Below are 13736 nucleotides of genomic sequence, written 5' to 3'. Positions count from 1 at the left end.
AAACCTTAACAGACCCATCACAAGCACGGAAATTGAAACTGTAATCAAAAACCTTCCAGCAAACAAAAGCCCAGGTCCAGACGGCTTCACAGCTGAATTCTACCAAAAATTTAGAGAAGAGCTAACACCTATCCTGCTCAAACTCTTCCAGAAAATTGCAGAGGAAGGTAAACTTCCAAACTCATTCTATGAGGCCACCATCACCCTAATACCAAAACCTGACAAAGATGCCACAAAAAAAGAAAACTACAGGCCAATATCACTGATGAACATAGATGCAAAAATCCTAAACAAAATTCTAGCAATCAGAATCCAACAACACATTAAAAAGATCATACACCATGACCAAGTGGGCTTTATCCCAGGGATGCAAGGATTCTTCAATATCCGCAAATCAATCAATGTAATACACCACATTAACAAATTGAAAAACAAAAACCATATGATTATCTCAATAGATGCAGAGAAAGCCTTTGACAAAATTCAACACCCATTTATGATAAAAACTCTCCAGAAAGCAGGAATAGAAGGAACATACCTCAACATAATAAAAGCTATATATGACAAACCCACAGCAAACATTATCCTCAATGGTGAAAAATTGAAAGCATTTCCTCTAAAGTCAGGAACAAGACAAGGGTGCCCACTTTCACCATTACTATTCAACACAGTTTTGGAAGTTTTGGCCACAGCAATCAGAGCAGAAAAAGAAATAAAAGGAATCCAAATTGGAAAAGAAGAAGTAAAACTCTCACTATTTGCAGATGACATGATCCTCTACATAGAAAACCCTAAAGACTCCACCAGAAAATTACTAGAACTAATCAATGATTATAGTAAAGTTGCAGGATATAAAATCAACACACAGAAATCCCTTGCATTCCTATACATTAATAATGAGAAAACAGAAAGAGAAATTAAGGAAACAATTCCATTCACCATTGCAACGAAAAGAATAAAATACTTAGGAATATATCTACCTAAAGAAACTAAAGACCTATATATAGAAAACTATAAAACACTGGTGAAAGAAATCAAAGAGGACACTAATAGATGGAGAAATATACCATGTTCATGGATTGGAAGAATCAATATAGTGAAAATGAGTATACTACCCAAAGCAATTTATAGATTCAATGCAATCCCTATCAAGCTACCAACAGTATTCTTCACAGAGCTAGAACAAATAATTTCACAATTTGTATGGAAATACAAAAAACCTCGAATAGCCAAAGCGATCTTGAGAAAGAAAAATGGAACTGGAGGAATCAACCTACCTGACTTCAGGCTCTACTACAAAGCCACAGTTATCAAGACAGTATGGTACTGGCACAAAGACAGAAATATAGATCAATGGAACAAAATAGAAAGCCCAGAGATAAATCCACGCACATATGGACAGCTTATCTTTGACAAAGGAGGCAAGAATATACAGTGGATTAAAGACAATCTCTTTAACAAGTGGTGCTGGGAAATCTGGTCAACCACTTGTAAAAGAATGAAACTAGAACACTTTCTAACACCATATACAAAAATAAACTCAAAATGGATTAAAGATCTCAACGTAAGACCAGAAACTATAAAACTCCTAGAGGAGAACATAGGCAAAACACTCGCTGACATACATCACAGCAGGATCCTCTATGACCCACCTCCCAGAATACTGGAAATAAAAGCAAAAATAAACAAATGGGACCTAATTAAACTTAAAAGCTTCTGCACATCAAAGGAAACTATTAGCAAGGTGAAAAGACAGCCTTCAGAATGGGAGAAAATAATAGCAAATGAAGCAACCGACAAACAACTAATCTCAAAAATATACAAGCAACTCCTACAGCTCAACTCCAGAAAAATAAATGACCCAATCAAAAAATGGGCCAAAGATCTAAATAGACATTTCTCCAAAGAAGACATACAGATGGCCAACAAACACATGAAAAGATGCTCAACATCACTCCTTATCAGAGGAATGCAAATCAAAACCACTATGAGGTACCATTTCACTCCAGTCAGAATGGCTGCGATCCAAAAGTCTACAAATAATAAATGCTGGAGAGGGTGTGGAGAAAAGGGAACCCTCTTACACTGTTGGTGGGAATGCAAACTAGTACAGCCACTATGGAGAACAGTGTGGAGATTCCTTAAAAAACTGGAAATAGAACTGCCTTATGAGCCAGCAATCCCACTGCTTGGCATACACACTGAGGAAACCAGAAGGGAAAGAGACACGTGTACCCCAATGTTCATCGCAGCACTGTTTATAATAGCCAGGACATGGAAGCAACCTAGATGTCCATCAGCAGATGAATGGATAAGAAAGCTGTGGTACATATACACAATGGAGTATTACTCAGCCATTAAAAAGAATACATTTGAATCAGTTCTAATGAGGTGGATGAAACTGGAGCCTATTATACAGAGTGAAGTAAGCCAGAAGGAAAAACATAAATACAGTATACTAACGCATATATATGGAATTTAGAAAGATGGTAACGATAACCCTGTATACGAGACAGCAAAAGAGACACTGATGTATAGAACAGTCTTATGGACTCTGTGGGAGAGGGAGAGGGTGGGAAGATTTGGGAGAATGGCATTGAAACATGTGAAATGTCATGTATGAAACGAGATGCCAGTCCAGGTTCAGTGCACGATGCTGGATGCTTGGGGCTGGTGCGCTGGGACGGCCCAGGGGGATGGTATGGGGAGGGGGAGGGAGGAGGGTTCAGGATGGGGAGCACGTGTATACCTGAAATTTTTCTAATTTTAAAAATAAAAAAATAAAAAAATAAAAAAAATAAAAAATAAAAAAAGGCAGAATGACTTCAGTTCATTTCCAAGGCAAACCATTCAAAGTCATGGTAATTCAAGTCTATGCCCCAACCACTGATGCCAAAGAAGCTGAAGTTGACTGGTTCTACAAAGATCTACAAGACCTTCTAGAACTAACACCAAACAAGGATGTCCTTTGCATCTTAGGGGACAGGAATGCAAAAGCAGGAAGTCAAGAGATACCTGGAGTAATGGGCAAGTTTGGCCTTGGAGTACAAAATGAAGCAGGGCAAAGGCTAGCAGAGTTTTGCCAAGAGCAAACATTTTTATCTAACAACATGAGAGTTAACTACACATGGACATCACCAAAAGGTTAAAACCTAATCAGACTGATTATATTCTTTGCAGCCAAAGATGGAGAAGCTCCATATAGTCAGCAAAAACAAGACTGGGAGCTGACTGTGGCTCACATCATGAGCTCCTTATTGTAAAATTCAGACTTAAATTGAAGAAAGCAGGCAAAACCACTAGGCCATTCAGGAATGATGTAGATCAAATCCATTATGATTATACAGTGAAGGCAATGAATAGATTCAAGGGATTGTATCTGGTAAACAGAGTGCCTGAAGAACTATAGATGGAGGTTCATAACATTGTACAGGAAGCAGTGATCAAAATCATCCCCAAGAAGAAGAAATGCAACAAGGCAAAGTGGTTGTCTGAGGAGGCCTTACAAACAGCTGAGAAAAGAAGAGAAGCTAAAGGCAAAGGAGAAAAGGAAAGATATATCCATTTGAATGCAGAGTTCCAAAGAGCAGCAAGGAGAGAGAAGAAAGCCTTCCTAGGCAATCAATGCAAAGAGAGAGGAAAACAGCAGAATGGGAAAGACTGGAGATCTCTTTCAGAAAACTGGAGATATCCAGGGAACATTTCGTGCAAGGTTTGGGCACAATAAAGGACAGAAACAGTAAGGACCTAACAGAAGCAAAAGAGATTAAGAAGAGAGGTCAAGAATACATAGAAGAACAATGCAAAAAAGGTCTTAATGACCCAGACAACCATGATGGTATGGTCACTAACCTAGAGCCAGACATCCTGGAGTGTGAAGTCAAGTGGGCCTCAGGAAGCATTACTACAAACAAAGCTAGTGGAGGACATGGAATTTCAGCTGAGCTATTTGAAATCCTAAAAGATGATGCAATATATCAACAAATTTGGAAAACTCAGCAGTCGCCAGAAGATTGGAAAAGGTCAATTTTCATTCCAATCCCAAAGAAGGGCAATGCCAAAGAATGTTCAAACTACTGCACAATTGCACTCATTTCACATGCTACCAAGGTTATACTCAAAATCCTTCAAGCTAGGCTTCAGCAGTACATCAATCAAGAACTTCCACATGCACAAGTTGGATTTAGAAAAGGCAGAGGAACCAGAGATTAACTGCCAACATTCACTGGATCACAGAGAAAGCAAGGGAGTTCCAGAAAAACATCTACTTCTACCTCATTGACTATGCTAAAGCCTTTGACTATGGGGATCACAACCAACTGTTGAAAATTCTTAAAGAGATGGGAATACCAGACCATACTATCTGTCTCCTGAGAAATCTGTACGCAGGTCAAGAAGCAACAGTTAGAATTGGACACGGAACAACTGACTTGTTCAAAATTAGGAAAGGAGTATGACAAGGCTGTATACTGTCACCCTGTTCATTTAACTTCTATGCAGAGTACATTACACAAAATGCCAGGGTGAATGAATCACAAACTGGAATTAACACTGCTGGGAAAAATATCAACACCCTCAGAAATGCAGATGATACCACTCCAATGGCAGAAAGTAAAGAGGAACTAAAGAACCTCTTAATGAGGGTGAAAGAAGAGAGTGAAAAACCAGGCTTAAAACTCAGTATTGAAAAAAATCTAAAAAAAAAAAAAAAATCTAAGACCATGGCATCTCATCCCATCACTTCATGGCAAATAGAAGGGGAAAAGATGGAAGCAGTGACAGATTTTATTTTCCTGTACTCCAAAATCACTGCAGATGGTGACTGCAGCCATGAAATTAAAAGATGCTTACTCCTTGAAAGAAAAGCTATGACAAACCCAGACAGCGTATTAAAGAGCAGAGACATCACTTCGCCAACAAAGGTCTGTAGGTTCAAAGCCATGGTTTTTCTTGTAGTCATGTACAGTGTAAGAGCAGGACCATAAAGAAGGCTGAGCACTGAAGAATCGATGCTTTCAAACTGTGGTCTGGAGAAGACTCTTGAGAGTCCCTTGGACAGCAAGGAGTCAAACCAGTCAATCCTAAAAGAAATCACTCCTGAATATTCACTGGAAGGACTGATGCTGAGCTGAAGCTCCAATACTTTGGCACTTGAAGTGAAGATGCATTTCATTGGAAAAGACCCTGATGCTGGGAAAGACTGAAGGCAAAAGGAGAAGGGGGTAGCAGAGGATGAGATGGTTTGATAGCGTGAGTGACTCGATGGACATGAATTGGAGTACACTCCGGGAGATAGTGAAGGACAGAGGAGCCTAGTGTGCTGCAGCCCGTGGGGTCACAAAGAGTGGGACAGGACTTAGTGACTGAAATATAACAACATCCTTTGATGATGAAACCGGATGTTACCCCAAGGCTGCTCTTGATGGTTTGTTTCTCCTTGGTCTCGCACCCTCTCCCTTCCCTAACTATCAACTGCTTGAATCTGCCCACTGGAACTCAGAGTATGGAGGCTGAATGAAAGCAGTTTCCTATAATCAAAGAAACGAGGAACACAGGAAGGCCTTGTGCCCAGGAGCCCGACAGGGCCCTCACAGGGTCACCAGGGACATCTGGACTCACTGAGCCCCCTGGTAACTGCTGAAGTTTTGCTGATAGGAAGTGCCCAGGTCAAGCGTTCCCAGAGGGTGCTTTCCTATCTTTGATTCTCTGAGCTTGAGCCACGGCCTGATGTGGGGTTCGCTGAGTTCAAGACATCTCATCCAAACACTCTCCCGTTGAAGATGAGCAGTAGGGCCCGTGGAGGGGACATGTAATTAGGGCTGCCACTGGGACTGGCCTTGTGACCCTGAGGATTTACAAGGGACCCAGACCAAGGGGCAGTTTGATCAGGATGATCCCCAGGATACAATGCAGCAAACACAGAAGTCCCAGGGCAGGAAGCACTCAGTCCCCTGGGTGGCCGGGGCGAGGCAGGATTCCGGGCAGAAGCTCAGGGCTGGAGCCTCAGAATATAAGAGGCAGAGGTTCTCAGGTCTAAGAGAAGGGAGGAGGTCCTTCAGGAGACAGTGAGGGGAAAAGGATGGTTGGTGCTTTTCTGGATAAAACCTCAGAGGCTGGGAGGCCCAACAACCAGCCTCAAGTAAAAGGATACTGTCTCCCTGTGCAAGATGGATAGGAAAGGGAGATACGCAAAGATGGAAGGAAACAGCTCAGCAAAACAGAAGCCAGGCCAGTCTACAGAGGGAAATCGAAAGGAGAAAAAGGAACAACACAGAGTCAGGGCTCAGGGGTATGTAAAGGACCCCGACAGGGAAAGATGTTATGAAACTACCTAATGTGCTGAAACTATGCCAAGCTAACGATTACAAAACTGAGAGGCTATAAATCTCTCTAATTATACGCACTCTATATCTTAAGATTTCCTAATGCAGCAGTAAAAAGCTCGCAAGTCAGAGGGAGCTGTTCATTAAAGTCATATCTAGAACAGCAAAAGGGTGGAACTCCAGTGTCCCCCAGCAGGGCAATGGGTTAGTAAAACACGATCACCTAAACGATGGAATGTGACACTAGGGTCATAAACCATGAGAAACTATGTGACAGCATTGAAAAATGCATGCAACACACAGTGAAATGAGCGAGGGTCCTCACCACTGACAGAATGAAAACACTACTGCACGGGAGAAAATACGTGTGAATGATATAACCAAAAAGGGGTTAATACCCAACATATATAAACAGCTCACACAGCTCAATATCAAAAACAACACTGATTTAAAAACGGGCAAAAGAACGTTACAGACATTTTTCCAAAGAGGAAATGCAGATGGCCAGTAGGCACATGAAAAGATGCTCAGCATTGCTAACAATCATGGCAACGCAAATCAAAACCCTCATGAGAAATTACTTCATACCTGCCACAATGGCAATCATCAAAAAGAGCAAAAAGAACAAATATGGAGAAAAGGGGTCCTTGTAGTCTGTTGGTGGCAATATAAATGGGTTCAGCCACTGTGGAAAAGAGTATGGAGGTTTCTCGAGAAAACTAAAGCTACAGCTACCACATGATCCAGCAATTCCACTCCTAGGTATACATCTAAAAACAACAAAGACACGAATCCGAAAAAATACATGCAACCCAATGTTCATGGCAGCCTTATTTATAAATAGCCAAGATATGGAAGCAGCCTAAGTGTCCATCAGCAGATGAACGGATAAAGAAGATGTGGAACATATATACAACGGAATACTACTCAGCCATAAAAAGAACAAACGTTTGCCATCTGCTGCAACATGAATGGGCTTGGAGGGTATTACGCTAAGTGAAGTAAGTTAGAAAGAGAAAGACAAATACTGCATGATGTCACTTTTATGGGGAATCTAAATAATACAACAAACTACTGAATATAACAAAAAGAACCAGACTCACAGCTATGGATGACAAACCAGTGGTTATCAGTAGGGAAAGAGGAGAGGGGAGGGGCAATGCAGGGGAAGGGGATTAAGAGGTACAAACGACACCTGTGAAATAAGTAAGTTACAAGGATACACTGTGGAACATAGGGAACGTAGCCGATATTTTCTAGAACCATAAATCGAGCCTAATCTTTAAAAGTTGTGAATTACGATATTGTATAAGAGAGTGAGTGAAAAAGTTGGCTTAAAGCTCAACATTCAGAAAACAAAGATCATGGCATCCGGTCCCACCACTTCATGGGAAATAGATGGGGAAACAGTGGAAACAGTGTCAGACTTTATTTTTCTGGGCTCCAAAATCACTGCAGATGGTGACTGCAGCCATGAAATTAAAAGACGTTTACTCCTTGGAAGGAAAGTTATGACCAACCCAGACAGCATATTCAAAAGCAGAGACATTACTTTGCCAACAAAGGTCCGTCTTAGTCAAGGCTATGGTTTTTCCAGTGGTCATGTATGGATGTGAGAGTTGGACTGTGAAGAAAGCTGAGCGCCAAAGAATTGATGTTTTGAACTGTGGTGTTGGAGAAGACTCTTGAGAGTCCCTTGGACTGCAAGGAGATCCAACCAGTCCATTCTAAAGGAGATCAGCCCTGGGTGTTCTTTGGAAGGAATGATGCTAAAGCTGAAACTCCAGTATTTTGGCTACCTCATGTGAAGAGTTGACTCATTGGAAAAGACTCTGATGCTGGGAGGGATTGGGGGCAGGAGGAGAAGGGGACGACAGAGGATGAGATGGCTGGATGGCATCACTGACTCGATGGACGTGAGTCTGAGTGAACTCCGGGAGTTGGTGACGGACAGGGAGGCCTGGCATGCTGCAATTCATGGGGTCGCAAAGAGTCGGACAGGACTGAGTGACTGAACTGAACTGAACTGATACCTGTAACTTATATAATATTGTACACCAACTATACTTCAATTTACACACACACAGGAAAAAAAGAGTAAGGGTCCTTTGAGTGAAAGCTGGGCCCCTTTTCCCTAGTGGACTTGCTACTGCTGCTGCTTCTGCTAAGTCGCTTCAGTTGTGTCCAACTCTGTGCGACCCCATAGACGGCAGCCCACCAGGCTCCCCCGTCCCTGGGATTCTCCAGGCAAGAACACTGGAGTGGTTTGCCATTTTCTGTTCCAATGCATGAAAGTGAAAAGTGAAAGTGAAGTTGCTCAGTCGTGTCCAACTTTTCGCAACCCCATGGACTGCAGCCTTCCAGGCTCCTCCATCCATGGGACTTTCCAGGCAAGAGTACTGGAGTGGGGTGCCATCGCCTTCTCCGGTGGACTTGCTAGGCTGGGATAGAACCAAAGTGAAAGGGAGGGAGGCTGGAACCTTAGGGGTGTGGTCTTTGTGGGAGAAATCCCATTTTCCTATGTTGTTTTACTCAAGACCGTACTACTGCAAAATCGTTTCTGCCTAGAACTTTGCGATGGGGCACTGTCACGGCCCAGGGCTGTGCAGTGACTCTGTGGCGAATGTGTCAGGGGACAAACTGAAACACTTTAAATGACTTGAAAGTCTGCTTAAAGCAGCACACGACATCACTCAGAGCTACTCCACTCAGAAGACACGACCTCAGTTCTCAAAGGCCCGCCCACAGAAGCCAGTGTCCACATTCTCAGCAGGCTGCTGAAACAGAGCCTCTTTGAACCTGCATTAATTATCTTTCTTACCCCTACTCTTTTCCGCTTCCCTTGGGTTTCTGGGGGATGGAGAGCCAGTTCATTAGCCAGCTGAAAACCATCAAATAGCATCGCAGCTCACAGTAATCAAAGGTCACAAACCGGATGGTTTCCAGGGGCCAGAAGCGCACCTCAGGGAGCCGAGAGGTCAGGTGTGGCCGCTCGTCAGGAGCTCCTGCTGGTCGGCAAGGGGGGTCCCCACCACTCAGCTTTGGGAAGGCAAGTTCAGCCCCTGGGTCACTATATTTTTGGAAAAAAGGAGGAAATGTCCTGATTTTTAAATGTTGGCAACTCATTCAAATAAAACAATCGCCCTACTCTGCGCTCAACCAAAAGGAAAAGGTCTGCAGTTTCTGAAATTCAGTGGTTTTCACGCTGCTCCCGGAAGCCCAGAAAGTGCCTGAGGGGCTGCAGGACCAGGGGAGGCTGAGTGGGTGGGCTTGGCGCTCCGCCCCCCACCTCCACCCAGCACTGCTTCCTTCTGCTTTGGCTGGTCTGTAAGCTTTCACTTGGAGTGGAAACAGTTCTGCTGATTAATAAAACGTTTGAAAACCACTGAAATCTCCCGGATTAGAAAACCAAAGCCCAGAAAAAGGGAAGTGTTTTGCCTTGGCTATGAGGGGCAGTAAGGCAGACCTGGATGTGCCCACTGCATGGACTTCGCTGACAGCCCTGCCGTGTCTCCATCTCCAGCCTCCCCGGGAGGCGCAGAAGTCCCCCGGGCCACACAGATGCCTTCTTCTTTGGAGGCATTTTTCTACCTGCACCCTCAGCTGAGCTCCCAGAGAGAATACCTGCCATAATCCTAAGAGAGAAAGGCCCCTCCCTGCAAACTGTTCATCTTCAGTATCTCATCAATAACTGTGTATCCCAGAGGGCTAATAAACACATGAAGAGATGCTCAGCATCGCTCATTGTCAGAGAAATGCAAAGCAAAATTACCATGAGATATCACCTCACTCCAGACAGAATGGCCATCAACAAAAAATTCACAAACCTCCAGTGCTGGAGAGGGTGTGGAGAAAAGGGAACCTTCCGGCACTCCTGGTGGGAATGTAAACTGATAAAACCACTATGGAAGACAGTAGGGAGAGTCCTTAAAAAACTAGGAATAAAACCACCATATGACCCAGCAATACCATTCCTGGGCATATACCCTGAGGAAACCAAAACTGAAAAAGACGCATGTACCCCAGTGTCCACTGCAGCACTGTTTACAATAGCCAAGACATGGAAGCGACCTGGTCGACAGATGGATAAAGATGGATAAAGAAGCCGTGCTACATATACACAACGGAATACTGCTACTGCTGCTGCTAAGTCGCTTCAGTCATGTCCGACTCTGTGCGACCCCGTAGACGGCAGCCCACTAGGCTCCTCCGTCCCTGGGATTCTCCAGGCAAGAACACTGGAGTGGGTTGCCATTTCCTTCTCCAATGCATGAAAGTGAAAAGTGAAAGGGAAGTCGCTCAGTCGTGTCCGACTCTAGCGACCCCATGGACTGCAGCCCACCAGGCTCCTCCGTCCATGGGATTTTCCAGGCAAGAGTACTGGAGTGGGGTGCCATTGCCTTCTCCGCAACGGAATACTACTCTGCCAGAAAAAGGAACACATTTGAGTCAGTTCTAATGAGGTGGATGAACCTAGAGCCTATTATACAGAGTGAAGTGAGTCAGAAAGAGAAAGACAAATATCATATATTAATGCATATACATGGAATCTAGAAGGATGGCACTGATGAATCTGTCTGCAGAGCAGGAATGGAGATGCAGACATAGAGAACAGACTTATGGACAAGGGTGGGGAGAAGAGGGAGAGGGTGAGATGAATGGACAGAGTAGCATGGATGCATACACGTTAACATATGTAAATAGGCAGCCAATGGGAATTTGCTATAAGACTCAGAGAACTCAAACGGGGGCTCTGTAGCAACCTAGAGAGGTGGGAATGGGTAGGAGGTGGGAGGGAGATTCATGACAGAGGGGACATATGTACACTGATGGTTAATTCATATTGGGTATGACAGAAATCAAACCTTTACAATACTGTAAAGGAATCATCAATCAATTGAAAAAAAAAAGTCTGTATCCATTGGCAAAGCTGGGAGAACTGGGAAGCTGCTTAGGAATAACAACATTTTGGGACGAATTGACATTTACATCTCATGGTGATGAGGACCAGGGCACCCCCACATACTGGTAAGCAACCCGTTATCCCAGCCAGGACGAGCCTGTAGTTTCCAGAAGGTGAAGCAAGACTTCGTTCCTCAACCCCTCCCTAGATTGTGGATTCCAGGTGGGTGTAGGCCAACTTCTGAGAGATATTTTAGAAATGGAAGGAAGGATCCTTTGCCTGCCCCTCAAAGAACTTTCAACCAGTTTCTAGTCTTCAATCCTACCACCAGAGCTCAAGATTAAAATGCAAATGCACTTTACGGAGAAGGAGAGGGCCCAACACTCAACACTGATACAAAAGGCTGAGTTCTTTCAAAATATCAATTTTTCTAGGGCAAGGAATTCAGGTCGAGGAAAGGACTAGGTAGGTAGGGAGATGAAAGGCTGGTCAGGGTAGCTCAGTTTTTGCTTTGGAACCTTCCAGAAACACTTTGTATCAACATATTGTCAAATGTGACTTTAAGAGCATCCAGTAAGGGTTCCTGTACCTGTCTGGTTTGGGCTTAGTACAAAAGGACCCCAGCAAAAGGCCAGAACCTCTCACTCTCTGATTTGGCTTCCTTGGCAATAACACTGCCTTTGTCTGCCTCAGAAGGATGCTGAATCCTCAAGTCTAGGAGACCCCTACCTCGCTGCTAAACCACATCAGTGCTTCACTGCTGAGCTGTGAGCCTTTAAAGGTGAGCAAGATGGTAAGTTGGGGAAACCTGGCCTCAACCTCAGGTCAGGCAGTAAAACTACTTTTACCTGAAGCCACATGATCAAGGGCAGTTCTGAGAAGTTCTTGTGGGAGCTGGTGGCATAATAGAGCCACCAGAACATGTGGGCATCCTTCCGGACAGTCACATAACCCCAGACTTCCTTGCTGTCTTCTGGGGGCTGGCTGATGACAGCTCCTAAAACACAAACACGGTTTTCCTGAAGAATGTCCATGTCCAGGTAAATGCCAAGCCTAGGAGGGATGGCTGGGCTAGGCTGCAGGTCATTTGGTTTATGTTTATGTATTTATTTCAATACATTGTGGAGATAAAGAAAAACAATTCAACTTAGATTGAATAAATTTTCAGCTTATGAAAAAACAAACCCAACTTAACAGAGGCCCAGGGGGCTGAAAGCTTTCACATTTTCCTCTACACCCTCTGTAATGTTTGGATTTTTAACAGGAAGGCATGAAACATGCTCATAATTGTTTAAAAGAGAGAGAGAGATTTACATTTAGGGGAAAAAAGAAAAAAAATTTCAAAATGCATCACACTGATTTTGGTTTCTCATTTAGCATACAATTAAAGAGGCATCGACAAGTTAGTGGGGCAAAATTACTCAGTATATTATGCCAGGGCAACTGTTAGGTTTCTTGAAGCAAAAAAAAAAAAAAAAAAAGAAATATAGATCCTCTCTTAACACTATTAACCAAAATGAATTCCCAGTGGATCAAATACTTCATTTTTAAAATTTAGATGTGAAAAAAATATGAAAATAGAGTTGAATGTTTTTTTGACCTCTGGATGGGGAAACGATTTAAGCAGACTCTCAGGGACTATAGAGCAAATTAGCGAGCGTTGAGGACAGAAACTTGTTACATTTCCATACAATGAAAATAAAAGGCAAAACAACAAATAAAGATCAGAAATAAATATGAAGAAGGGTACGTCCTTAATCATTAGATCAATTAAAAAATATAAGATTTTTGCAACAATCAAGATAGTTGACAATTCCTAGCACTTAGTAGGCATTCAATAAATAACAGTAGTCATAACAACAACAAAAGATCCTAATAATTAAATGGATAAATGCCACAAGAAAATAATTCATGAAAACAGAAATACAAATGTCATAAATATGTGAAAAAAAATCACTAATATTCAAAGATATGAAAATTAAAGCAATAATGAGGTCACTAAAAAACCTTTGCTTATTTGACAAATGGCAGCGGCTCTATTTGCACAAGTCAGGAGACTGGCCTCACCACTGTGGGCAAGAGTGCATACTGGCACATGATTTTCTGAGGAGGCAACTTGGCAGAAAATTTATAGAAGCCATACATATATTATTTAATCCCACAACTCCAATTTTCCTCCAATTTAGAGTTAACCAAAGTTAATTTTTTTAGCATTTGCAAAATATGTATCAGAAAAGAGTAGGTTAAATACATTAACTATGTCACCTTTGCTAACGTAACAACTTCCAAGCTGTGACACCTTTTCTTTTCTCAAATACCACTCTGTGGGTAAAAAAGGCTAATGTTAAACCGTGACGAAAGCATGATCCTGGGTTACCAGAGTTTTCAGCCTCTACTTCCTCTTTTTTGAATTTCATGCCTCTGTGGCAAGTAAAAGGACAAAAACTGGTCCCCAAGATAAGAAGAGTAGGTAAGGAGACGATGTTGTTTTGAAACTTAATAAGGATGGA

The 13736-nt window shown here is 42.7% G+C and overlaps 1 protein-coding gene across 1 annotated transcript in view; it reads right to left on the bottom strand.

Annotated features, from left to right (window-relative positions):
- The window catches only part of SCPEP1 (serine carboxypeptidase 1), a 40348-nt gene that overhangs the window by 25083 nt on the left and 1529 nt on the right, over window positions 1–13736 (bottom strand). Inside the window, exon 2 of the mRNA XM_061390038.1 lies at window positions 12075–12223. Coding sequence (XP_061246022.1) covers window positions 12075–12223 — 149 coding nt within the window. The remainder of the gene's footprint in view (window positions 1–12074; window positions 12224–13736) is intronic.

The sequence above is a fragment of the Bos javanicus genome, chromosome 19, assembly GCF_032452875.1.
Source record: "Bos javanicus breed banteng chromosome 19, ARS-OSU_banteng_1.0, whole genome shotgun sequence".
NCBI lineage: Eukaryota > Metazoa > Chordata > Mammalia > Artiodactyla > Bovidae > Bos > Bos javanicus.
This window is presented reverse-complemented; position numbering and strand designations above follow the sequence as displayed.